The sequence below is a fragment of the Euprymna scolopes genome, chromosome 26 (genome assembly GCF_053919585.1).
Source record: "Euprymna scolopes isolate OS-2025 chromosome 26, ASM5391958v1, whole genome shotgun sequence".
Lineage (NCBI taxonomy): Eukaryota > Metazoa > Mollusca > Cephalopoda > Sepiida > Sepiolidae > Euprymna > Euprymna scolopes.
This window is the reverse complement of record NC_136507.1, coordinates 30,568,138-30,595,445: the sequence shown is the minus strand read 5'-3', so window position 1 is coordinate 30,595,445 and position 27,308 is coordinate 30,568,138. Positions and strand designations below refer to the sequence as shown.

Below are 27,308 nucleotides of genomic sequence, written 5' to 3'. Positions count from 1 at the left end.
GAAGTTTATATATATATATATATATATATATAAACTTCAGCCATAATTAAAACCAATATACATATACACACACTTATAATTTTTCCATAAGTTTTTATTTTGATAAAAATAATGTACCCAAGTCATGTGAATATATTTTTTCCATAATATATGAAAATCGATAGAACATTAACTCTATTATAATATATACGAAATCTGCAAGAATTTAAATATCATATTCAAGCATATTTTACGATCAGGCTTTGCCACACGGTGCTAGTTTAGATAAATACTTTTGCAGTTTTAACAAAAAAGCCACAATAATATCAGAGAGTCTCCATTTACACTGGACATCTACAAAATGCCGGCATCAATATACTCAGTTCCAGCATGAGATCGTTATAACTGCAAACTCTCCATCCAATAGATAAATTTTGTGTTGTGAGATTATCCGACAGGTGAAATGTTTGCAACTTTTTTTCTCTCTCTCTGGTTTTATTCTCGTGACTAAGGTTGAAAGTTTCTCCATCTTGTGTGCAGTTTTCCCTGAAACATAAAGAAAAAATGGGAATGTTTTAAATCCATTATTTTTTTTTTATTTTATTTATTTTTTTTTTTTTAATTTTAAGTTGAGCTGTTTGAATATATCACACATTATCAGATTTTAATTAAACACTGATTAAATCTGCTAAGGAGTTTTAAGGTCACAATTCAGAGGCTTTTGTTAAATTTGGAATCATGTCATAGTTGCTATAATTTTTTAAGTTTACTCTAACCTGGAGTGGTTGTACATCCAGAGATATGCACATAAAATTAAATCATGAACAACAAATTTATGCAAATATTAATAAATATTTGAAGAATTTGAAATATAAAATGTGTTTTCCATCTATATTAAAAAACAAAGATAAAGAAAAATCTGTATGATGTCAGTGCCTTTGATGAAACTAAAATATCATATTTCAAAAATCATAAGTATTTTTTTATATATAAAAAAATCAAATTTTATGAGTATCTTAAGAGCAATTATCTTGCCTATCATTTTGAAAAAAAAAATGTCAAGAAAATGAGGTAACTCAATAATGCATACATACTAGATTTATGCTGTAATGCCTATGACTTCCCATTAATCATTTAAAAATGATTTTCTTTATAAAAATAAAACTATTTGAGCAATTTATATGATTTTTGGAATGTGATATTTTCATTTTGTCACACATTATTGGATTTTAATTAAACACTGATTAAATTTGCTAAGGAGTGGTAAGTTCATGTAAATTTTTCTTTAGTTTTGTTTTTTAACATCGGGTGAATTCCAGGCAAGAACCAATTTTTTTTTTTTACCATAATAGTTGCATTAAACATTAAATAATAATAAAAAAAAAAATGGGTGAGGGTTGATCTGCCATAAAGCATAATATCAATCTTGTAATGTTTGTGTAAATTTCTCTTTCAGATGCTCCAATTCCAACATGGGATAATTTGGAGGCCGTCATGAATGCTGTGCAAACTGTTGTGGAAGGACTTGTTGATTTCATCCACCATTACAGCCACAAAAAACACGAACCAGCAAACTTGCATAATACGAAATACAAGACAAATATGTGTCGCGATCTCACCCAGAAAGGAAGCTGCCCTCGTGGATCCAACTGCACCTTTGCACATACTCAAGATGAGATGGAGAGGTAACTACATTACGGATTTTCTTGAGCTGTACCGATCGTGATTGTTTTTTTGTTTTTTTTGGGGGGGGGGGGGGTAGCGTTCCAAATGTATTTTTTATTGAAGGATTTAAATTTATATATTGTTGATAATTCCGAATTTTACTTAAAACCCAAATTAATGATTCTACATAAAGTTTTGTCGATTTTGTCGTCTTCACTTTTTCTTAAGTGATTTTGTTACCTTTTACTTTTTTACTTAAATTCGGTTTTTCTTTTTTTCTTTTTGAATTCTGCTCATGGGTGGCGCTAAAAAACAAAACAATCTAGGTATCGTGCTCGTAACAAAAAGTTTGGCGGTAAAACTGGAACATCGTCGGTGGCTGGGCTTACGCCGAAGGAAAAGGCAGAACTGGATCAAGTCACAAAATCGACGCGGGAAAGGATGATTGCAAAGTCAGCGCGGCAAGTATCCTTCAACACTTTGGTTGTCAAGCAGTAAGTCGGGTTTTACATTGCTTTTATGATTTTTTATTTGTAGCAGTTATTTTAAGTGTGTCACATAAGTGTTAAAGACAAGCTTAGATCTGATGACCTCAGAGGAAGATGAAATCTGGACAGTACAGAGAGATGTGTGCCAAAGAGTAAACTTTTAGCCATGTTAAAAGTGTTAAAAGAAAAGCTGAGAGTTCTGTGGTTAGTAGATGTAGAACAGTTGAGGTGAAGGTAAACATGAGAAGTGATAAAAATAGACTTGATAGAAGGAAGAAAAAAGACCTGGCCAGAGATTAGTTTGGAAGACAATTTCTTAAAGCTGCCCAATGTATGCCATCATGTAAACTGGACATTAAACCAAAAAGTGATGTTTTTTTTATATAATCATGTCAAAACATTGTTAATTCACTGCCCACATAGCAGCAGCCGAATAGCGCAATGGTTAGAAGCTCCGACTCGTTTGGGTGATCAGATTTCGATCCTGGCTTGAGGTAGTTGCTTGTCTAGCCGCACTGATAAACTGGGAAACAGTACTGTAAGTGGATGACTAATATATATATATATATATATATATATATATATATATATATATATATATATATATATAATTCGCGATTATTATTTTCCAGAGGTAAAGTAACCAATGAAGTTTAACTGGGTAAATACAAAAATGCAAATCTTATTCCTTGTTCCTATTTTTAATGGCATCTGATGTAATTTCCTGATGTTGACTCCCTGTGACAAGGAAGACCTGATATTTTCATTGCAAACTTTGCTTTCGTATAAGCTGTATCACCTGAAGAGGTCTCTAGTTATTAATAACTAGCTGACCAAAACATGCTCATGACTGTATAGCAGCATATTACTACTTATGTAAAAAAAACAAATAAAAAGTGTGTGTGTGTGTGTATATATATATATATATATATATATATATATATATATATATATATATATATAGTGGAAATGGTAATTAATAAAAACTGAAGAAAGGGCTCAATACTGTTGTAGAGCAAATATACGTTTTATTTTTTATTACCGTATCTTTCTGTTAAGTTACATTATTGTTTCAGCTACTCGGTCGTTTTTTTGGCCGTCTGTAGCTTCCTCAGACTTTTACAGAAAAAAAAAAGTATATATATATATATATACATACACACTCACAGACACTGTTTCACTGTATCACAGCTCTTTAGTGCCGCTAGACTAGCACTTATCCCGAACCAGAGTTCAAACCTACAACCATCAAGTTATATATGTATAAAAGTGACCCTATCTGTCTGTATGAGAGGAACAGTCTCTATGAAATTCCTGTCGGTTTTTGGGCTTGAAACTTGATATATGTAAGGGATTTGGACTTGTGAAACAAATTCGATTTAGTCTTTAGTCAGTAAAAATAGCTGTGGAGTTGTTAAAATTAAGAAAAATTGGAACTTGGCAGGCATAAGTTTCTTTTACACATTCATAAATATACATTTGTTATTTTTAACTTTTTATATTCATATGGACATGGCTCAGAAGGTAATGAATAAGGTTGGAGAGCTATATGTTTTGATTTCGATTCTAGTTGATGATACCCAGGTCATTTTTTTTTTTTAAATCACTATTATTTATTAGGTACAATATAATAATCAATAGAGAATTGATGCTCTGATAGTAAATACAAAATCTATCAAAATATTAAGTATATTTTATGACCAACTTTCTAGTGCGTGCGTGTGTGTGTGTCTATATAATCAATAATTTATCTTAACCAAAGCTTTATAACAATAATTTAATTTAAAAAAGTTAAAATAAACCTCTTTTCCCGTTATCTATGACTCATTAGTGTTTCTAAAAATATTTGGAATTTGAACTCTATTTTTTTATAGAAAGTATATGGTACTGGTTAAGATAGTCAACAGATCGATTTTTTTTGTGTGTGTGTGTATGGTTTTAAGCAAAAACAACAGTACTTACTAAATTGTCACGTCGAAAATAGTAATATATCCAAGAATTATGAAAATTCATAAAGTAGAAAATTATTTATAGTTAACAGTGATTTTTTTTTTTTATGGAAAATTGGGGGGGGGGGGGTGCATTTTCCCTAAAATATAAACACCTTGAAAATTGTGAATACAGGGACATACTTATCTCCCTTTTCGACATTTTAATGGCTGATGTAACTGTTTTGAACCAGAGTAATAGACTTTTTTTTACTAAAAACATAACAGTTGTGCTAATTGAATTTTTGTAATATTGCTATTTTCGACACCAGTTTTGTTGTTTTTGCTTAAAGCCACATATTTAAAAAAAAAAAAAAAAAAAAAAAAAAAAAAAAATCGATTTGTCGGCTCTATCTTAACAAGGCTAAGATTTAAACTAACCCAATTTTTTTTTTTTTTTTTTCTCTTTTACTTAACTGTTTTACTTGGTTCGTAATGATTATATATAAACTGTAAACTCTACACACATTCCTTTGAAATTCCAAACCCTGGTTCTAAATAGTAAGATGAAATAATAAGAATAATAGGCTGGAGAAAAAAGTATAAATAAAGATCTGGCCAGAGATAGGTTAATTTGGAAGTCAGTTTCTAAAAGTCGTTGAATCAATCGCACGTCAACCGGATGTTAAACCGAAGATGGTGATTATGAAGGTCACTGCTGTTTGAGTGTCCAGCATAAATGTAGACACCATAGTATTAACAGAAAAAAAAGTTTCATTAAACCAATTACATATAGGCCACACTCGTTTAACATACTTGTACCTACTGGAAGGTGCTGAAGCCCCCATTATACACATCATTTCAGGAGAAACTGACCATCAAACTGGAGGGTGTTTACTTTATTTCATACCAAAATAAATACTTTCATATGTCCAACTTAAAAGATCTCTTCGATAAAAGAGAGCCAACCAAGATAACAGACTTTCTAAAAGAGATAAACCTATTCACCAAAATATAAACCAAATTCCCAAACTTGGTACACATAACACACCAAAATTTCCACAAAATCTGCATGACCTTAAATGACCATAGAAAGGTTGATAGGTTGTTAAGCACAAGCAAACAAACCACAATATTATTTTTAAAACTACAAATACAGCCAGTGAATACATACTAAAATTTTTACTTAAGAAAAATTCTGATTGATCTTGGTGTAGGTTTTTGTTTTTAATTGTGCCCTCACAGACACATCATTCATCTATTATACTTAAAATAGTTAATCGATTTTGTTTCTATAAAAAAAAAAAAATTATATATTTTTTACATGAAATACATATTAAAATATCCCTCAGTTTAGCCACAATTTGCAATTGCCAAATGATCCATTAAGTTTCTATCATTTTTTTTTATACGGTATCTATCACTCTCACTTCCAATTTGCTTTCTCTGTTTAACAATCAAAGGTAATATTAAAATAAATACAAAAAACATATTGGAATAGTCCATTACAAACAAAATGGAACATCACAAGTAATAATATTATTTAAAGCCTTAGCTATAGAGAAAGAGAAATAATGAGAGTAGGAGGAGATTAATTTTGAGCTTCATTTATTTTCATTTTTTTGAATTTATGTCTTCACAAATTCATTTTTATCCTTATTCAAACAATCTAACTAAAACTAAATGGCTGACCCAATGGGTCATATTTTTCTAGCATAGATTCTATGAAAATAGAAAGCAAAGTATGAAATGGACAAAGAAATAGAAAATTTAGCAAAAAATATCTGTTTTATTATTGTATGAAAATACTTAGAAGCTTAGGCAAAAAAAAAAAAAAAAAAAACGGGAAGAAACGCAAAATGAAAGTTTTTTTTTTGTTTGTTAGGATTCTTAGCTATTTTGCTTTTCATAACGAAAGACTGAAATGTTTGCCAAATTTTTCATATAGAAAGTTTTATAGCTTGATTGATTAAAAACAATTCTGTAGTCTGATATATTAAGAAAAAGGGTTTTCATAGGCTGATAAATTACAAAAAATATTTTTATAGGCTGATAAATTACAAAAAATATTTTTATAAGCTGATAAATTACAAAAAATATTTTTATAGGCTGATAAATTACAAAAAATATTTTTATAGGCTGATAAATTACAAAAAATATTTTTATAGGCTGATAAATTACCAAAACAAAATTTAATAGACTAATAAATTACAAAAAAATATTTTTAATGGTTGATAAATTACAAAAAATATTTTTTTATGGGCTGATAAATTCAAAAAATATTTTTATAGGCTGATAAATTACAGAAAAAAATATTAAATTTGAAAAATAATGTCCAGTGGATATTTTCAATGTTTAATGCTAAATCAATGAAATAAATACATAAAAAAAAAAAAACAAGCTATTAAAATTGTTTTTCTTTCTTTTTAATTACAGCCTCCCCATAACTGTGAAATTAAATACGACAAGTGAACCTATCAATGCGGAGAGCATTACAACTTGCTCGCTGTCCTCAGAATGTTCCAACAGTAGTGGCACAACAACTACTATCACCACATCAAAGTCGACTATGACATCTGTCTCCCAAGATCATGCTGCTACAACTATCACTACAACCGTCTCTTCTGTGCCGTATCCAAAGAGCAGTGTGCCATTTTTAAATGACTCAAAAGAGGAACGATTCTCGCCAGTGACTGTCACTCAGAGTATCACTGTCCCAAATTGCACACCACTCATTCAGTCGTATGAAATACCTTCAAATCACATCATAGATGGTAAGATAGTTTTGTATGTATTTGCTCAATTAAATGAAGTTTTTTTTGTTTTTTTTACACAGGCATCACCATATTATCAAGGCCAAGAGGCCAATCAAGGATAAGGGTTAAAGAGTGTACAGTAGAAATTGGACAATATAGTAATCATTAGTAATGAAAATTTGGTAAATGTTATAACTTACATGGAACGGCTCATCAAGAACTTATTTACGTTAGACTTGAACACAACCATATTGTAGTCAGCCGGAAAGCAGGAAAACGGAAGACAATTCCACAGGCGTGCAGTTCTAAGAAAGAAGCTTTGTTCATGGAATCTACATTTAGGTTTAGGCACGGATAAAGAGTGGGGGGAATTATTGATAGTGTTTTCAGCTAGACGAGTGTTTCTTGTGAAAGTTAGGCAAGGAGGGACCATAATTGAAGCTCAGTCGAACACTTTCCATGAAAATAACGATACATCAGAGACAAACTCGCAACATCTCTTCTGTGAGATAGAGGTTGCAGGGAAGAGAAAAGGACATCTATGAGGCTACGAAGTCTATTTTAAACTCTATCAAGGCAGGACAAGTCCTTTTTAGCAGCTCCTGCCCAGATGTGGCAATAGTATTCCATCTTTGGACGTACCTGGCTCTTATATAGATAGAGAATTGCATCACCAGTGAGACATCTACCGGATCGATAGAAAGATCCCACCATTTTTCCAGCGGCCTTGGCAACAGATTTGATGTACGTGTTCCATTTAAGATCAGGAGTAATGGTCAAGCCCAGAAGCTTGTCAAAACTTGAGGCCTCCTGAAGACGAGAGCCATTCATTTCAATTGATGCCAGATGTGGATCAGAATGTTGATGATGTAAAGAGAGAAGCTTGGTTTTAGATGCTTTAAAAGTAACCAGCCACTCCTTTCCCCATTGTACTACGTGCTCAAGATCAGAGGAGAGAGAATCGGAGAGAAACTTAAGCATGATAGCACAATGGAAATGCTATTTATAACTTAAGCATGATAGTGATGAAAATGCTATTCATAACTCCTTTATCTGTGATTTTTCACTCCCTCCCCTTCTTATGTAGCTTGTTTTATCTGTCTCTCTTGAATGAAATATATATATATATATATATATATATATATATATATACAAATAATAATAAGAACAGAGTTGCAAAGTAGAGTTCCTATTTACAATGCCTCCCCACGGGACAGAGAAACTGGGGTTGTTTTTTAATGTGGAGAAAAGGAACAAAAATTAAAGATTGTCTCAGTCGTGAAGGACTGCTTCTCCACTGAGAGAGAACAAGAAATTGAAGTGCAGCATCCGAAGAACAGATACTACACTGTGATGTCGCCACAAAGGCACAAACAGTTTTTATTATTATGAAGAATACTCCAAAGTTGGGTGCTCCTTAATCCGCAGAGTTTCAAAGAATGCTATTTCTTCTCATCAGAGGAAAAATTATTAGCGAAATATTTCCATGTATTTGCTGGTAGCTGCATAGGTTGAAACTTTTTATGATTTGTAGACACAAAACTTAAAAAGATAAGATATAAATATGTGAAACAGCTTATGTGGAAAGTTCATTCTGAGTTCAATGTTACAGAAAAGATGACTAACCGTGCTGAAGGAGGTCCGGTGTAGATGAGGTTAAAGATTTGCCAGTAAATTAAGTGGCCTGTGTACATTTCAATGGTTGAAAAACGAAAAGCAGATATATATAATTATTATTTAGTTTTAATTATAAAGCCCCTTTAAGAATACTTAAGGATGGACACTGTCTGTGGAATTATAACTAGGGCAGTCAGCTAGTGTTTATGTAATATTCATGACTTCCGCTTGTGTGAACACTCTGGATTGTCATTGTATTCGCCCAAATTCAGCATTTAATAGTTCTTAATTCCCTTCATTCCTGTGGAAAATCTTTGGTGACCCTGAGGTATAGGCTCAGCAAAAGGTTGATTCGTCGCTGGGTTCGAATCTCATGACCGGTAGGAATTGTCACTCCCTACACTGATGATTGTTGTCAGCATGAAACACTAGTGTCTTTTTTTTTTTTTTTTTTTTTTTTTTTTTTTTTTTTTTTTTTTTTTTTTTTTTTTACACAGTGATCACCACTTATCAAGGCCCGGAAGCCACTCAGGGATAAGGGTTATTGCAAGTACATTATGTTAGTGTGGAGATTTGATGAAGTGTTTACTTAAGGGGGTGGTTCATTAGGAATTTGTTAACATTGGACTTGAAGACATCCAAGTTGTAGTCCGGTGGGAAGCAGGCAGACGGAACAGAGTTCCACAGGCGTGCAGTTCTAAGAAAGAAACTTTGTTCATGGAATCCGTGTTTTGATTTAGGCACAGATACAGAGTGGGGGAAATTTTTCACAGTGGATTCAGCTAGACGAGTGTTTTTCGTGAAAGATTGGCGGGGGGGGGGCAGAGATTGGAGTTCAGGCGAGCACCTGCCTTGGAAATAACGATAAAACCAGGATAGGCTCGCAACGTCTCTTCTGTGGGAGAGAGGTTGCAGGGTAGAGAAAAGGGCATCCCCCACTAAGCCACAAAGTCTATTTTGTACTCTGTGAAGGCAGGATAGGCTGTTTTTAGCAGCTCCTACCCAGATATGGCAACAGTATTCCATCCTTGGACGTACTTGGCTTTTATATAGATAGAGAATTGCATCAGTAGTGAGATATCTTCTGGAGCGGTAGAAGGATCCCGCCATCTTTCCAGCGACTTTGGCAACAGACTTGATGTACGTGTTCCATGTCTGTAGGTATAAATGAATAATTATTATTTAATTATGTGTGTGTGTTGGGACAATTAATTGGAAATTGGGAAAATTTGAACTTTTTGGGATATTAGAATCAGAAAAAAAAAAATCTGTGATTTATTTTCCAATGCTAAAACCAATTCTTTTATATGTGTTGTTTTATAAAATTTAATTTTTCATTGCCGGTACTAATAATAGAATAATGGATATTTATTGATTTTAAATTTTCATTCAAACCTAAAATCTATAGATCCCAGCATTAATGTATTTTGTTTTTATGTCTGAAAAAAATATACGCACGTATTACGTGGGTTTTTACAATAATCCGAAAAATAAAATAAAGAACAACAAAACCAAATCCTCAAAACGTCCACTCAACAAAGCATCCATTTATAGTACAGAAGCCGCAGCAATCGACTTAGCCCTAAATATAAGCTCAGAAAATGTATTTAAAAGAAATGTATCGTCTTCTTAGATTCCAAACTGACACTTTTCTCGTTAAAAAAAATCAAGATATAAGCAACCCCTTTATAAACGGACTACTAACTTTAATAACCATATTGTCAAGGAGCATATACCTTATTTTTTGTTGGATATCTAGTCACACTGGCATCAAAGGAAATCAGCAGCTAAAGAAGCCATTAAAATGAAGCAATCTGATATGAAGTTCCTATACATGTCAAACAAACCATTAACAAATACATTTTCACAAAATAGTAGGAAGCATGAAACAATTACCCTAATAACAAATTATACCACATACACCCTACTAATAAAGAATGGCAACAGGGATATAGGAAGCAGAGAAAGGAAAAAATAATTCTAGCCAGACTATGTCTATGTCATACCTTCATGGCACCCTCTCACCTCCTAAAAGGAGAAGACTCCCTTTATGTATATCACGTCACAAACTTCTGTCCATTATACATACTAATTTGAATGTCCAGACTTTGAAACAAGATCCTGGTTCTTCCAAGTAAACAACCTAGGAAAACGTGTTTTCAGTGCTGTACAAAAAAAGATATATCAAATTTCTTTCTTAAAAAGTTGGACTGTACGGAAAATCTAAAACTAGAACAATATCCCCCTACCTTTCTGCTATAAACCAAAATGTCACACAAACCAGAAACACATATACAAGCTAAAAATGATTCCATAAACCAAAATGCTTCAATAAAAATTTGTTAGTTAACCCTAGAATGACTAGTGACCAATTGGGTGATGAGAACAAACAAACAGTGAGATAGTGTACGATATTCAATAAAACCTGCTTCAGAAGATTAAGTTCACCTTCTGCATCCCTGTGTTTACAAAGCTATTTGGCGGAAGTGACTTCCGGCAAATTTTTAGCTACGGATGACCACAACTGTATAGAATGTACCTTTTTTTTTAGATGCAAATATTAAAATAGAAGTTTTATTCAAACAGTCTTTGGTGAAAGTAAATTTTTACGGATTTTTCGGAATAACTCTGGTTTTACCCCTACGGGCCAGAGGGGTAAAATTGTCCCAAAATCGTTGATCTGTACATTTTGTTTGCACTTGTCTCAATAACCACACCTTGGATTTTTAAAATATTTTGTACAAATATTAGTCATGGTGAAAGTAAATTTTTCAAACGTGGAGGGAGACCTTGTATGCATGGCTCATTCTAATTGTTTTCAATTGATTTTTCTAAAGAGTAAAAGTGTCTTCTAGAAGTATCATTTTATAAGAGTATAAAGTAATTATCTCACCTATAGGATGTCCGTTTGACAACTTTATTCAGCATTAAGTAACTCGTAAATGATTGTGTTGTAAAACAAACTAATGAACAATTTCTTATTTCCATTTTTCCATCATTGTGTTTTTTTTTTTAACCTCACGTTATTCTCAATAGCACGACATGTTAAACATAGCAGATTTGTAATTGAAAACATTTTTTTTTTTTCATAATTAAATTACAATCATAAAACTTTTGTCCATTGTTTGTTTCAAGAACTGTAACTGTTTAATACCCATGTGACCTATCGGCTTTGGTCATAGCTGTGCTCAACACTATACTTGCCTGGAAGAAACACGGCACAAGTTGACGGGAAACTGTTAATGATGCTGATTGGTCAATACCATCACTGCTGATACACTAGTGCCACCACTTTAATTTTCTAAAAATAAAACTACTCAATGTGAGATTATTCTATTTTAATATTGTCAAGGCCAGATGACTTGTTATCTGTAAAAAAAAAGGGGGGGGGGATGAAAAAATAAAATGGATTTAGTCATCTTATTTGGATTCTTCAAATTACTGTTCTAATTTTTAATTTTATTTTCACAACGTTTTGGTTAATGTAACCCAAGATCTTCATCAGGTTTATCTTGTCGAGCTCAGAAATCTTTCTATACAACTCTGGGATTTACATGGGATTCCAAATGGAATCCTTTATTTAATCCATGGAGTAACATGCTCTCGTTCCGTCAGCCATGACTGGGTAGAAGTCTTAAGTAATCTGCAATTGCATTTTGAGTGGTGCCGATAATGAGGATTGAACCTTCAACCTCTAGAGGAGTGTAACTTCCAACTGAATTTTACCAAGTACATTATCAACCATGTTACAGTTCTAGTTTTAAACCTATTTTTGTTTTTAGATGTACATTTTTACTAATCACTACATATTATTACTTTATATATATATATATATATATATATATATATATATACACATATACACATATATATATATATATATATATATATATATTATAAATTATCTTACTCGCTACTTAATTTAGCTGAAATAATGCGAAGCTCGCGATTTGTTTACAAACAAACGTTTGAGCCCTCTACGAGTAGCGGACGGATGTTTATTTAAATAATCGTTCGGACAGGTTAATTTCGGCCACCGATTCCGTAGTCAAGAGGTAGGACTGCCGACTGTCATCACGACGGTTCTAAGTTCGATCCTCGGCTTGGGAGAGGTGTTAGTCTAGCGGCACTGATGAGTTGTGATACAACGAAACAGGTCTGTATGTCGATGACTAAAATATATTTTATAAAGCTCCCCTCTTTGGTAGAGCACTCTCGTAAATTATCTTACTCGCTACTTAATTTAGCTGAAATAATGCGAAGCTCGCGATTTGTTTACAAACAAACGTTTGAGCCCTCTACGAGTAGCGGACGGATGTTTATTTAAATAATCGTTCGGACAGGTTAATTTCGGCCACCGATTCCGTAGTCAAGGGGTAGGACTGCCGACTGTCATCACGACGGTTCTAGGTTCGATCCTCGGCTTGGGAGAGGTGTTAGTCTAGCGGCACTGATGAGTTGTGATACAACGAAACAGGTCTGTATGTCGATGACTAAAATATATTTTATAAAGCTCCCCTCTTTGGTAGAGCACTCTCATAAATTATCTTACTCGCTACTTAATTTAGCTGAAATAATGCGAAGCTCGCGATTTGTTTACAAACAAACGTTTGAGCCCTCTACGAGTAGCGGACGGATGTTTATTTAAATAATCGTTCGGACAGGTTAATTTCGGCCACCGATTCCGTAGTCAAGGGGTAGGACTGCCGATTGTCATCACGACGGTTCTAGGTTCGATCCTCGGCTTGGGAGAGGTGTTAGTCTAGCGGCACTGATGAGTTGTGATACAACGAAACAGGTCTGTATGTCGATGACTAAAATATATTTTATATTTTATAAAGCTCCCCTCTTTGGTAGAGCACTCTCATAAATTATCTTACTCGCTACTTAATTTAGCTGAAATAATGCGAAGCTCGCGATTTGTTTACAAACAAACGTTTGAGCCCTCTACAAGTAGCGGACGGATGTTTATTTAAATAATCGTTCGGACAGGTTAATTTCGGCCACCGATTCCGTAGTCAAGGGGTAGGACTGCCGACTGTCATCACGACGGTTCTAGGTTCGATCCTCGGCTTGGGAGAGGTGTTAGTCTAGCGGCACTGATGAGTTGTGATACAACGAAACAGGTCTGTATGTCGATGACTAAAATATATTTTATAAAGCTCCCCTCTTTGGTAGAGCACTCTCGTAAATTATCTTACTCGCTACTTAATTTAGCTGAAATAATGCGAAGCTCGCGATTTGTTTACAAACAAACGTTTGAGCCCTCTACGAGTAGCGGACGGATGTTTATTTAAATAATCGTTCGGACAGGTTAATTTCGGCCACCGATTCCGTAGTCAAGGGGTAGGACTGCCGACTGTCATCACGACGGTTCTAGGTTCGATCCTCGGCTTGGGAGAGGTGTTAGTCTAGCGGCACTGATGAGTTGTGATACAACGAAACAGGTCTGTATGTCGATGACTAAAATATATTTTATATATATATATATAAACACACACACACTAGCAGGTCACTCGTCATAAGATATGCTGAAATATATTTTTGATTTATGCAGATTTTGTAATTATTATGATAGAGCTAATTCTATTTTTAATTATATTGTACCCAATATATGTTAGTGATTTCAAAAGTTCAATATATACACTTGTGCCCGATATTATTCATACCCCCCCTTGAAAATTTAGTTTATTAGGTGTAACTTTGTAAGAATTTATTGTTTACGTCCATATTGATACATATTTTTAATAAACCTCTTCTGATCATTTTCGTCATTTTAAAATCTCGGGATACTTGTAATAAAAGAAATATACAGCTATTTATAAAATCTGCAATGTTCAAAAATAATCATACCCCCTTATTTTTTCAGTATTAATCGAGTTTCTGACTGTTTGTTTCCTGTTTGATTCCTATTTTGAATGCTTTTATACAACCTTTGATTAGTTTCATTTCGTTTTTTGCATTTTTCAGAAATTAAAATGATATCAACTGAAAACCAATAAAAGAATAACAATTATTAGAATGGGGAAGAAAAAAGAGCTTAGTAATGATCTTAGGACTAAAATTGTGAATTCGCATAAGGATGGTTTAGGTTACAAGTCAATTTCCAAGAAATTTGAGGTCCCTACAGCAACAGTACAGAGCCTCATCAAAAAATTCCAGAGCCACCACACAACAAACAACTTGATTGGTAGAGGAAGGAAAAGGAAACTGTCTGCTAGAGCCACCAGGAATATTGTAAGAAGTGTTAATGCAAATCCAACCACCACTACTAAGGACATTTTAGAAAATCTGGAGTCTTCTGGCATAAAAATATCAAGGCAAACATTGCAAAGGACTCTGCATGAAAATGGTCTGAAAGGAAGAAGACCAAGAAGGACTCCATTGCACACCGGAAAACACCTTGCAGCACGTCTAAATTTTGCTAGGACCCATGTGAATTCTCCAAAGTCCGTTTTCTCAACTATTTTGTGGACTGACGAAACAAAAATTGAATTGTTTGGCCATATGGATGCTTCTTACGTTTGGAGGAAGAAAGGAGAAGCTTACAACCCAAAGAACGTTGAAACATGGTGGTGGTAGCCTAATGTTTTGGGGCTCCTTTTCGGCTAGTGGTCCAGGTAGTTTGGTCAAGATAGATGGAACTATGAAGAAGGAGCAATATTTGGAGATAGTCCAGAAAAACATTAGACAGGATGCGGAGAAGCTCCATTTAGGACCAAACTGGGTCCTTCAACAGGATAATGATCCAAAACATACTGCCAAAATAGTAAAGAAATGGTTTGAGGATAATCAAATTAATGTTTTGGAATGGCCTAGCCAGAGTCCCGACCTGAACCCTATCGAAAACCTCTGGCACATATTGAAAACTGAGGTTAAAAAGCGGAAACCTAGAAATTTGAGGGATTTGGAGAACTACTGCATTGAAGAATGGTCAAAAATCAGTTGTTGATGCTTGTAAAAACCTTGTTGATAAATATCCAAAACGGTTACAGGCAGTTATTAAGAATAAAGGGCATGCCATTGACTATTAGTAAGAGAGGTATGAATAATTTTGAACTAGTGCCATTATTGTTTTTCTTTGTATAATGTTTCAAACTTGCATAATTTATTTATTTGTTGAGTTTAAATTAAATGCTTATGCTTGATTTATTGTTTGAAATCCATTTAATATTGTCTACTTTCTGATTTGAGCAATATTCTTATAGAAATCTCAAAGATCCGAGGGGTATGAATAATATCGGGCACAAGTGTATATATATGTGTATTATTTTTAAAATGTAATTATCCACTGACACGTGTTTCGTCGTCTACGACTCATCAGAGTGGCTGTATCTAGCGAGATTCGAAATCTGGACCCAACGGTAATGAGCCTAAACCCTTACCCCTGGACCATCTCGCGAACTGTCTGGATATATCGCGATTTACTTAGATGTTGTTTTGTTTTGGTTTTAGCGATATGTTTTGAATGAATTCAATTATTTACGAAAGTGCATTTTTATTTAAATGCGAGTTGGGAATAATTTTCCCTTTTTAACTAATTTGGTACCCCCACATGGGGAGCGGTATATATATTATTTTTAAAATGTAATTATCCGCTGACACGTGTTTCGTCATCTACGACTCATCAGAGTGGCTGCGGTGGCATCAGCAAGCATCAAAGATAAAACATTTAACTCTCCAAGATTATTTACTACCATATAACCTGATTTAAAAATTTACAAGCATGAAATGGATTTAGTCACAACTTTCCGTTATAAAGAGTACATGAATTGAAATATGGACCTAAGAAATGTTTGGCAAAAAAAATTCTTGATTTTGGGGAAAATTGAATATTTCCATTTACTATTTAAAAAATATTTTACTTTCTCTCTTTTCTTTCTTTTTTTTATTTGTGTGTGTTTGTGTTTACCATGATTAAAAAAGAAATCTGTATTCCTTCTGTTTTTTATTATTTTATTTAAAAAATTTTTTAGGTAATTATTATGCCCAAGCTCAGTATTGTATTCCTCCGCGTCATCCGAGGATGGCAGTGCCAGCTGCTCAATACCCGTTCAGTTATCGAATGGACCAAGGCTATCCTCATATGCAGTATCATACGTCGGGCATGTTTGACATCCACAGCATGCCAGTGCCTCCTCTTTTCACAGATCCCTGGAAGAAACCAGGCAGCCATCCTGATTCAAAGAAGGATCCAACGTATGTGCAGAAAACAGTGCCAACATCTGGTCCATTTCCTGACCACAGTGGTTGGGAGCAGTCTGTGACGACAGCAAAGGTCAGTCTATAACTATATTCTTAATCTTTATTTTTTTTATTTTTTCATTTTATAAGAGTATAAAGTAATTATCTCACCTATAGGATGTCCGTTTGACAACTTTATTCAGTATTAAATAATTTGTAAATGGTTGTGTTTTTACTCAGAAGTGAATGTGGTATTATGGTGACTGGATTCTAGCTAGAAAAAAATTTTTCATTTCCTTGTTGCAGTAGAATCAGACTTGTCATAATTTTTCTAAATAACTTTTTCTTTTTTTTTGTTAGGTGCTTCTTTACTTTAAGTCACGATTGAAAATTGTATTTCAAGTAAAAACACTTTTTAGATGATTTTACAATAATCGTAAAATAAATTTGGCACAGCATGATTCAAAAGTGTGAGGAGTGGGAGTGCTGGTCATCTTAGTTACGCTGCTAAAGGGTTGTCTACATTTTTTTCTAGCTAGAATCCAGTCACCATAATACCACATTCACTCCTGAGGTCATCCTGCTTAAAATTTCCAAACCCATTTTTTTTTTTTTTTTTTTTTTTTTTTTACATATACGTAAATAAAGTCATTTATATACAATAATTTTATTGGTGTGGGTGGGGAAAAAACAAAAAGTGAATAAAAAGGAAAAATGTCATGCTGAATGCTCATCAAAAATTCAAAATTAGAGCTGTGAAACATTGCCTGGTATTGCCCGATCCAGAATCTGGGACACTTGCAGCATCCTAAATACCAAAACTGAATAATGATGAGCTTATCATTATAAAAGATACAATTATTAATAATTTTTGTACTAATTTCCTCATCTTTGTTATTACAAGATTTTCAATGTTTTGTCCTGTGACCTTCTTCAGGTGTCTTGCATAAACTTAAAAACTGTGAAAATATTTTTAATTCAACCTGTTATTATTACCACTGTTGTATGAACGCTGTATTCTGAACAATCTATTCTCACTGATTAAAAGGTTCAGCTTGATATTCCATGGGGGATATTCCAGCCCATATCATCCAGCTATAACACCACCCCACTCAGATATTTTCTTATGAACTTCTCAGAAAATTAAGAGAAATCTGCATTATCAGCTATATTTGAATTGAGGAATCCATTTTTTTTTTTTTTTTTTAGAGGGTTGATTTTGGTTCAGAAATAAAAAAAATCGGTTCACCACGGCACCCTATTTTGAAACCTGGACGTTTTAGAAAATTTCCAATTTTGGAGCTAAAATAATCCTCTTGGGCCTAAATTTCACCCCAAAATTCAAAATTACATAGTATATGTACCGCCCAAAGAAGATCTACTTGGTGTGGATAATTAACATTGGCTTTTACAAGGAATAGTGCTCTTTCTCCAAGTAATCTTTATCTGTGCCAAAACCAAAACGTAGATTCTCGTGGTTCTCTCGAAAATGTGCTGCGGTCATTGTGCACAGAAATCACTATTTCCAATGCAGTAGATTTACTGTAACTAAAGCCGCCTTTAGGACTGCCAGCAACCACTGTAAAAGAGTAATAAAGAACACGAGAGTTGTATTCTCAGTCCGTCATGTTCAAAGTAGCTGAGCAGTGACTTGGTTTCCACCAGTTTTGGCAAATAACAAACAGGGTCCTGAGTGGAAGCGTATGCTCTATTCCAACTATCATCAATAGACCTGAGGTAATCTTGTCAGCATCAGACAAAGCCAAACTCTTTGCAGCTAATTCTACACTATGCAATATCTGATATAGCTGGAAATGTCTTTTCAATTATTAAATCATTTCTTTCTGATAGGTTCATATGAGTAGTGGTTGATGGGCAGAAATCAGAAACTCACAGTATTAATGCTGGAGACCTTCAGGAGTTCATCCTGAGCCCAACTCTCTTGCTGATCTACATCAATGATCTCTCAAATCACATCCTAAGATCATTTGTAGACATTTATTCTGACAATACTACCATCTATAGCAACACCTCAAAAGCTGTAAACAACCAAGTTCTCTCTGATTCTCTCTCCTCTGATCTTGAGCATGTAGTGCAGTGGGGAAAGAGGTGGCTGGTTAATTTTAATGTGCCTAAAACCAAGCTTCTACCTTAACATCATCAACACTCTGATCCCCATCTGGCATCAATTGAAATGAATGGCTCTTGTCTTGGAGAGGCTCCATGTTTTGACAAGCTTCTGGGCTTGACCTTTACTTCTGATCTTAAATGGAACACGTACATCAAATCTGTTACCAAGGCTGCTGGAAAAATGGTAGGATCATTCTACCGCTTCACTAGATATCTCATTGCTAATGCAATTCTTTACTTGTATAAGAGCCAAGTACATCCAAGGAAGGAGTACTGTTGCCATATCTGGACAGGAACTGCTAGAACAGCTTATCCTGCCTTGACAGAGTTCAAAATAGACTTTGTAACCTAGTGAGGATGCCCTTTTCTCTTCCCTGCAACCTCATTCCCACGGAAGAGACGTTGCGAGTTCCTTTGCTTTATTGTTATTATGATGGCAAATGCTCGTCTGAGCTCCAATCTATGGTCTCCCCTCTTGCCCAACTTTCACAAAAAAACACTCGTCTACCTGAAACCACTATTGATAATTTCCCCCACTCTTTATCTGTGCCTAAACCTAAATGCAGATTCTATGAACAAAGCTTCTTTGTTAGAATTGCACGCTGGTGAAACTCTGTTCCGTTTTCCTGCTTTCCATATAATCATCCTCAAGTTCAATGTAAACAAGTTCTTGATGAGCCGTCCCCTTAAGTAATTCAATTTACCAAATTTATACTATTAACGATTACTATGATATTTTCCCATTGATTTCCGTACACTCATTAACCCTTATCCTCAAGTGGCCTCTGTGCCTTGATAAGTGGTGACTCCTTTGTAAAAAAAAAAAAAAATCTCATAAAATTCTAAAACCATTAAAAATATTTTTTCTGCAGAGTGTGGAAGATCTACAAGAAAGACGACTTGAAATCTTGAATCTCCTTCATCGGAATGAGATGTCTCCAGGCAGAATCCCCACTACTGGTTCTCCGTGCACCCCCGTGACAAACGCCCCTGCTATCTACCAACACAATTATCACACGAACGTTCAGACCACATGTGACGTCATCAAAGAGCCTAAGACTATCACGTCGCCCTGCGTTGCAAAGTCGTCGGCTGAGACCTACATAGCTACTTCTACTACATCGTCTCTTTCTAACAGTGTTGCCTGTGGTGAGTTTGCCGTGAGGGTAGGAGCTCTGCAGATGTTGTTTGCTAACCAATTGCATGCGTTTGCTTGTCTATATATATATGTGTGTGTGTGTGTGTGTGTATCAGCAAATGTGGATGTGTATGCTGTATATTTTCATAGTCGGTATATATGATTGCGTGTGCTGCATTCAGGTGAAAGAAATTGCTATCAATATTGATGGTAAGTATGAACCTTTATTTAGGTACAGTGTCTCTGTTCCAAATCTTTCAAATGCAGCCTAACCGGCCCGTGGTCACTATGATATAATGGAAATCCTAATTGATTATCTTCTTCATGAGCTTCGGTGTAAGTACCATAATTTTATATGGGTACAAAGTATGGCTATTCCTATAACAGGCAGAGAGATCTAATATTTGGAGGCAAGATTTAAAATCAATCAGCGGATATTTTTAGTTGCTAATGCGTTTCTTCGTAGAAAATATAATTCTAAAAGAATTCTAACTATGGCCATGTTTAACCCTTGGCCTACGATGGTATTTTTACACACATTGCCTACGATGGGTGTGAATTCCTTGAAGACACCATTGTTGCAGTTGTTTGTAATAAAAAAAAAAACTAGGTGTTGAAAAATGAACAGCCAGCGTAGCCTAAGGGTTAAGTTTAAAAAAAAAAAAAAAAAAAAAAAAGAAAAGTTCATCTCAAATTGAAATATAAATCACTTAATTAAATTTGTATTTGTTTAAAGTTACACATCTCTTCATTCATAGCAATTTGTCAAATTTATCGATTAACATTGTGATTCTTATTATTTTATATGTAAAACGCATAAACATCAAACCAATCTTAGGAATTTTTCCTGGTTTTAACTGCTAGTTCAATTAGATTAGAAAATTAACATTGCCTTCATTAAAAGAACCTGAGTTACATGGTTGCTTCGCCTGTTATAGAGATGGCCATGGTGCAAAGACTCCCTGAACAAAAAGGGATTCTTTATTGCTTGCTCAGTTCGGAGTCCTCTATCAGGATGCACGAACAGTCTTTGTTTTATAAATCTGCTACTGAAACTTGTAGCATTTCTTTTTTGTGTTTTGTTTTTATTGTTATAATGATACTCATCAGAAAACTAATTTTGTCTCCTGGAAGATGTTCTTTTAAAGCAACCAAAATACTTGGTTCTATTGTCTTGAATTAAATTGAAAATGGATGGGTCAATTTCCAAAAGGATCAATTTTCAGTTTTAAAATTTTCATTAATTTAGTTTTCATTTTGGTAAACTGTTTTTGTTTTTTCTTTTTTAAAACCATTACAAGATTATCAATCGTTTTAAAGAGACATGAAATTCTAAACATTTATACGATGCTAAACCATTATTTACTTGGTGCTAAACCATTATTTACTTGGTGCTAGACCATTATTTACTTGGTGCTAGACCATTATTTACTTGGTGCTAAACCATTATTTACTTGGTGCTAGACCATTATTTACTTGGTGCTAGACCATTATCTACGTGGTGCTAGACCGTTATCTACGTGGTGCTAGACCATTATCTACGTGGTGCTAGACCGTTATCTACGTGGTGCTAGACCATTATCTACGTGGTGCTAGACCATTATCTACGTGGTGCTAGACCATTATCTACGTGGTGCTAGACCATTATCTACGTGGTGCTAGACCGTTATCTACGTGGTGCTAGACCGTTATCTACGTGGTGCTAGACCGTTATCTACGTGGTGCTAGACCGTTATCTACGTGGTGCTAGACCGTTATCTACGTGGTGCTAGACCGTTATCTACGTGGTGCTAGACCGTTATCTACGTGGTGCTAGACCGTTATCTACTTGGTGCTAGACCGTTATCTACTTGGTGCTAGACCCTTATTTACATGGTGCTAGACCGTTATTTACATGGTGCTAAACCATTTTATTGTCTATATTTGGTCTTTTTGAGGTCAATATTTATTATCCTCCCATGTTCACGTTAGTGATACTTCCTTCAGCTCCAATTTTGTTTTGCTACAGTTTAGAAAATAAGAGAAATAGCTAAGTGAAACATTTTTTTAGAATACTAATTATTACCATTATTTATGTATTTATTTTAAAAGAACACTGTAAAATCTTTTGTTCAGAGAAATATTTGTAAAAATAAATTATGACGTTTTCTGTGTTTGTTTTAAAATGTTACATTTTTAACTAAATTAAAAACATTGTAATTTTGAAAGAAAGAAAAATAAATTCTTTATTACACAGAAGCATTATCTTCTTGGCGTTGTCCAGAATGCACTTAAATCATTTTAGTTTTTAACTTTTTATTTGTTTACACAGTTTTTTTAAACTAATATGGAAAAAAGAAATAAAATTTTAGTTTTAATAGACAACTATTATATTTTTCAATTCAAAATGAGTAATCTCCCTTGCTAATTTTTATTTTCAAATAATTATTTAAAAATATTTTATATTAACAGTCATCTAAGTAAAACTATAATTTTTTTAAAACGATGAAAGATACATTACTATATTGCCAATAACATGGATAACAATAACAAATGAAAAATTAGTCAGTAGCAAAGTTTGATCTGTGAGTTTAAATGATACTTGGGCCTGACTTTGAAAATCGGAAAACATAACTTTGTTTTAGAAGAAAGTAATTTTCAGGTTTAAATATTCCTGAAAATTGATCCTCTTGCATTACTGTTGATTTGTTAAATCACTTGTTATGTTTGGAAATAATTATGCCATTTTTGTTCAAATTTATTTGTTTGTTAGTAATGTCTACCTTACATGCTGGGTATTTTTAAGAAGATGGCACCATTTTTCATTCATTTATTATTTTTTTTCAAATGATTTAATATTTTAAGGAATTTTTTTTTTTTTTTTTTTTTTTTTTTTTCAAACGATTTAATATTTTAAGGAATTTTTTTTTTTTTTTTCAAACGATTTAATATTTTAAGGAGTTTTTTTTTTTTTTCAAACGATTTTAATATTTTATGGAATTTTTTTTTTTTTTTCTTTTTCAAACGATTTTAATATTTTAAGGAATTTTTTTTTTCTCTGAAAAAAAAATTTACACAGATCTGAAGTATTGTAATTAAAAAAAAAATTTTTTTATAAAGGTCAAAATGTGTATTGTTTTATGGGTTTGAAACTGTGTCTGTTTTCAGTTTCAGTTGTAACCCTATGCATTTTGACTTAAATTATATAATGAAATCCCATAAAGCCAACAAAAAAAAAAAATGGCATTAGGATTAAAGGTTGTTATATAAAACTTTTGAAGACTGCAGTTTCGTCATTTCAACCCTGGAACCAGAAGCTGCAATGGCAGGTTGATGCAGATTGCTAAAACAAGCTGGACCAACAGAAAAATTTGTACGTGCCGCAAAAACAAAATTATTCCTAGAAATTCACAGCTGCTACCTCCTCTGGAAATACAAAGAATTCTCTTTGCATCGAGGTGAGTTTGAATGTAATTGTCAACATTTCTTTTTGTTTATCCTCTTCTTGAACAAATAGGTTTTCTAAGTTATCAAAACTTGTAATACTTGCGTAAATGTTCTGATATAGCTTAGTATTTTTATGTTCAAAAATTTTTTAGATGAGGATTGATAATTTAGATTATTTGGATTACTGTTCTCATCTAGGGTATTATTTTCACAATTTTTCAGCAGATGTAACCTCTGACCTTCTTCCAGGGTTTGTACAGACATGAAAAATCTTTGAATTTTGACTTTTGCCTTGAAAAGTCCTTACAGTAGAACTCTGGGATATGGCATTAATCTGTTCTGGGGTTGGTGAAATCGCCATATAGCGGGGCCTAAGCAAAATTTTATACAGTACAGTGGAACCCTGGGATACGGCATTAAAAATTAATAACAAAATACAGTACAGTGTATAATGCACATGTATATAATTTTTTTTTTACATGGGGATCACCACTTATCAAGGCCCGTAAGCCACTCAAGGATAAGGGTTATTTTGTGTACAATAATTGATGGGATAATATCGTAGTAATAGTTGGTATTGGAGATTTGATAAAGCGTCTTACTTGGGGGGGGGGGGCGATTAATCAGGAATTTGTTTATGTTGGACTTGAAGACGTCCAAGTTGTTGTCAGGTGGGAAACAGGCAAACGGAAGAGAATTCCACAGGCGTGTGCACTTCTCAGAAAAAAGCTATGTTCATGGAATCTACATTTTGATTTAGGCACAGATAAAGAGTGGGAGAAATTACTGACAGTGGTTTTAGCTAGACGGGTGTTTATCATGAAGGATTGGCAAGGGGGGACCAGAGATTGGAGCTCGGACGAGCACTTGCCATGGAAATAATTTCTTTTTTTTTTGTTTTTAAGATCAATTCTATATAATTTCATGAATTTTTTTCACAAATGTTTTTTTTTTTTTTTGTAGTCATTTCATCCATTTTTTTTTTTTTTTTTTATCACAGAATACTCATTCCAAGATGATCACTCTGCTAGTTAATAAGATTAGTCCCTTGAACAGTTTGCACCACTTTTATATTTCCTTACAATGATTAAAATCAAAATAGACGTCTGATTTTATTCCAATTTTAATCAAAATCAATTGCAGGATTTTGATTCTAGAAAGTGTCTCAAGTTTAAGGCTTAAGAGGTCTTTAAGAAATTAAAATTCAAGGGATCTTATTTAATTGACGTCTAAAGACAATGGATCAAATTTAATGCAAATCTGAAATATTTTAATTTTCAAATGGAAACTTCTGCCTGTATTATGATACCCTAAAAACAATTTAAATTATTTCAAAGAAACTAACTTCTGAATACAATTTCACAAAAAAATTTGGAACATCCTAATTTTCACAAAGGGTTTCCGTCCTTTTTTTCTTCCCTACATATAAAACTAAATATATCCCACATAATCCACCTTTTAACTGAGCAGCTGTGTTCCCAAATTCATAATGATCAGTTAATTAGTTTAGGAGTGAATCATGTACATACAAAACTATAAACATATAACAAACATATCTAACTTTGCATATTAATCATCTCGTTTTGCTAATGTTATGCATCTTTCAGACTCTCTTCCACCATCTCACTCTATCCTCCATCATAAATGCCAAGTCTTTATAGGTTCAATGCGAGTTATCGGCTAGTTTGATGTAAGGCCTGTGTGTTCCTCCTGTATAGTCATAGTTGTGACATTCATCCTGGGTTGGTTACGCAGACTCTTTCCAGCAAGTTCACTATGTCCTGAACACCAGCTGAACAGGCACATCAATTTAAGACTGATTCCGTTATGAGAACAAACCATTCACGGTTCTAGTGATGAACCCCCCGTAAAGATGAGCGCCCAGAATCAGTTCAACATCTTGCTTCACTGTTCTGAGCCAGGTTTTGAGTTGGCTATTGCGGCATTTCTTCTAGCCTGGATGTGTTCCTCCTACCAGACTGCATCCCTGTTTTGGCATCTATAAGTGGATAATGATTTCATCCTTAGGCCTCCTGCTGTGACCAGCAAATCTGGTTCTTCTCTCTTTGATAATGCTGAAATCTGAAGATGTAAGTACAGTTGTTCCTTGTAGGATGCTGTCTCCAGGAGATGCTAAAAGCAGCTCTTAGCATTCTGGTGTACACATCATCAATTTTCTTCTCATCTGCTGCATCCATATGAAAGAATCGATGTAACAATGAATTCCAAGAAGTCGTGTTTCATCTTGGTAGGAAGATTTGAATTCTAAATTGCTTTCACCTTGCCGAGGCCGTGTTGATTCGTACATTTATTTTACTTCCTGTGAAATTTTGTCGCCATAGGTAAATTCATCAATTTTGTCGCCGTAGGTAACAAAACTTTATTTGACCATTATTGTTTTTCTGCGTTGCTATCAGTATTCATAAATACCCCGCCCTCATATATATATATTTATTTTTATTAAATATTATATGTATAAAAGTATACTTAAACTCTTAAAAAATTCAAATATTTAATAAAAATAAATAGATAAATATGAGGGGCGTGCAATAAGTAATGCCCCTGACCCACTTCCCATAGCAGTAGAGCAACAAAACTTGGCACAGTTATTAGTCTTTCCCTACATAGGAACCACCCAGAGTTATGCATTTCTCCCATCATTTGATGCAGCTCTGGAGACCGTTTTTGTAGAACATCCCAGGTTGGTCCTCCAACCACGACGTGACTTCAGAAATCAAAGCTGCATCATCTGGGAAACGCTTTCCTTTCAAAAACAACTTCATGGCTGGGAAGAGGTGAAAGTCAGAGGGTGTAAGGTCAGGAGAGTAGGGAGGATGGGGAGGGTTTTCATAACCACATGCCCGTGCTTCTGATCTGCCGACATGCGAGTTGTGAACTGGAGCGTTGTCCTGCAGGAGGAGGATACCTTTGATGATCTTGCCCCGCCTCTTGATTTTGATAGCTTCCCTTAATTTCCTCAAAAGTGAAGCATAATAGGCTCCTGTAATTGTGGTACCCTTTGCCAGGAAATCTGTCATCACTACTCCATCCTGATCCCAGAAGAATGTGAGCATGACCTTGCCAGCGGAGGGCTGCACCCTTGCCTTCTTTGGAGGTGGTGAGTCCAAGTGCTTCCACTGCATTGACTGGGCTTTGGTCTCTGGATCATAGTGATGGACTCGGGTTTCATCCTGTGTAATCAATCTTTTGAAAAACTTTGACTCATCCTCTTGGCACATCTCCAAATTCATCGTCAAGCACTCGACGCGTTCTCACTTCTGGAATGGTTTGAGCAACCTGGGAATCCATCTGGCAGACACCTTATGCATATGCAAATTGTCATGAATGATAGTTTCCACAGACCCTGTACTAATCTTGACATCTTGGGCTATTTGGCAAATAGTAATGCACCGATCTTCCAAAATGGCAGCCTCAACTTGACGGACAGATGCCTCATCAATGGCAGAAGGGGGAGGGGGGGGGCAAGTCTGGGAGCTGTTTCCAGAGACTTTCGGTCATGTTTGAATTCACGATGCCAGCGTTTTACAAGGTCATATGATGGGGCATTATCACTGTAAGTTTCTTTCATTTCATCAAAAGTCTCCTGCCTGTGGTGTGCGTCCTTTCAAATACAGAAAACCGGACCACTGCTCGACATTCAACAGGCTCCATTTCACACCTGTAAAACAGAAACAACAATTAGTTCAGGGCTGTAATTTGCTACATAACCCGTAGAGATATAAATCATTGCACATGCATTTTTTCAGCTAGATCAGACAACTGGAAGTGGGTCAGAGGGATTACTTATTGCACACCCCTTGTAAATACACCCCATAAAAAATAAGGGCGATCGATCTATATATATATATATATATATAATATGAATAATAATAAATAAAAAATAATTAAATAATATATATAGCTCTTAAAAACCCGCTATGGTAGCAGAAAAGAAATTAAAATAACAGCGTTTCGAAGTTGTCAATATTGTTACACT

The 27,308-nt window shown here is 34.3% G+C and overlaps 1 protein-coding gene across 2 annotated transcripts in view; it reads left to right on the top strand.

Annotated features, from left to right (window-relative positions):
- LOC145247960 (uncharacterized) overlaps nt 1-27,308 on the top strand; it is a 106,804-nt gene that overhangs the window by 41,320 nt on the left and 38,176 nt on the right. Inside the window, exons 7-11 of one of the 2 annotated variants that reach the window (XM_080109607.1) lie at nt 1,436-1,664; nt 1,971-2,138; nt 6,497-6,834; nt 16,410-16,711; nt 19,620-19,896. In XM_080109607.1, coding sequence (XP_079965733.1) covers nt 1,436-1,664; nt 1,971-2,138; nt 6,497-6,834; nt 16,410-16,711; nt 19,620-19,896 — 1,314 coding nt within the window. The remainder of the gene's footprint in view (nt 1-1,435; nt 1,665-1,970; nt 2,139-6,496; nt 6,835-16,409; nt 16,712-19,619; nt 19,897-27,308) is intronic. The other variant, XM_080109608.1, reaches the window with a different exon arrangement.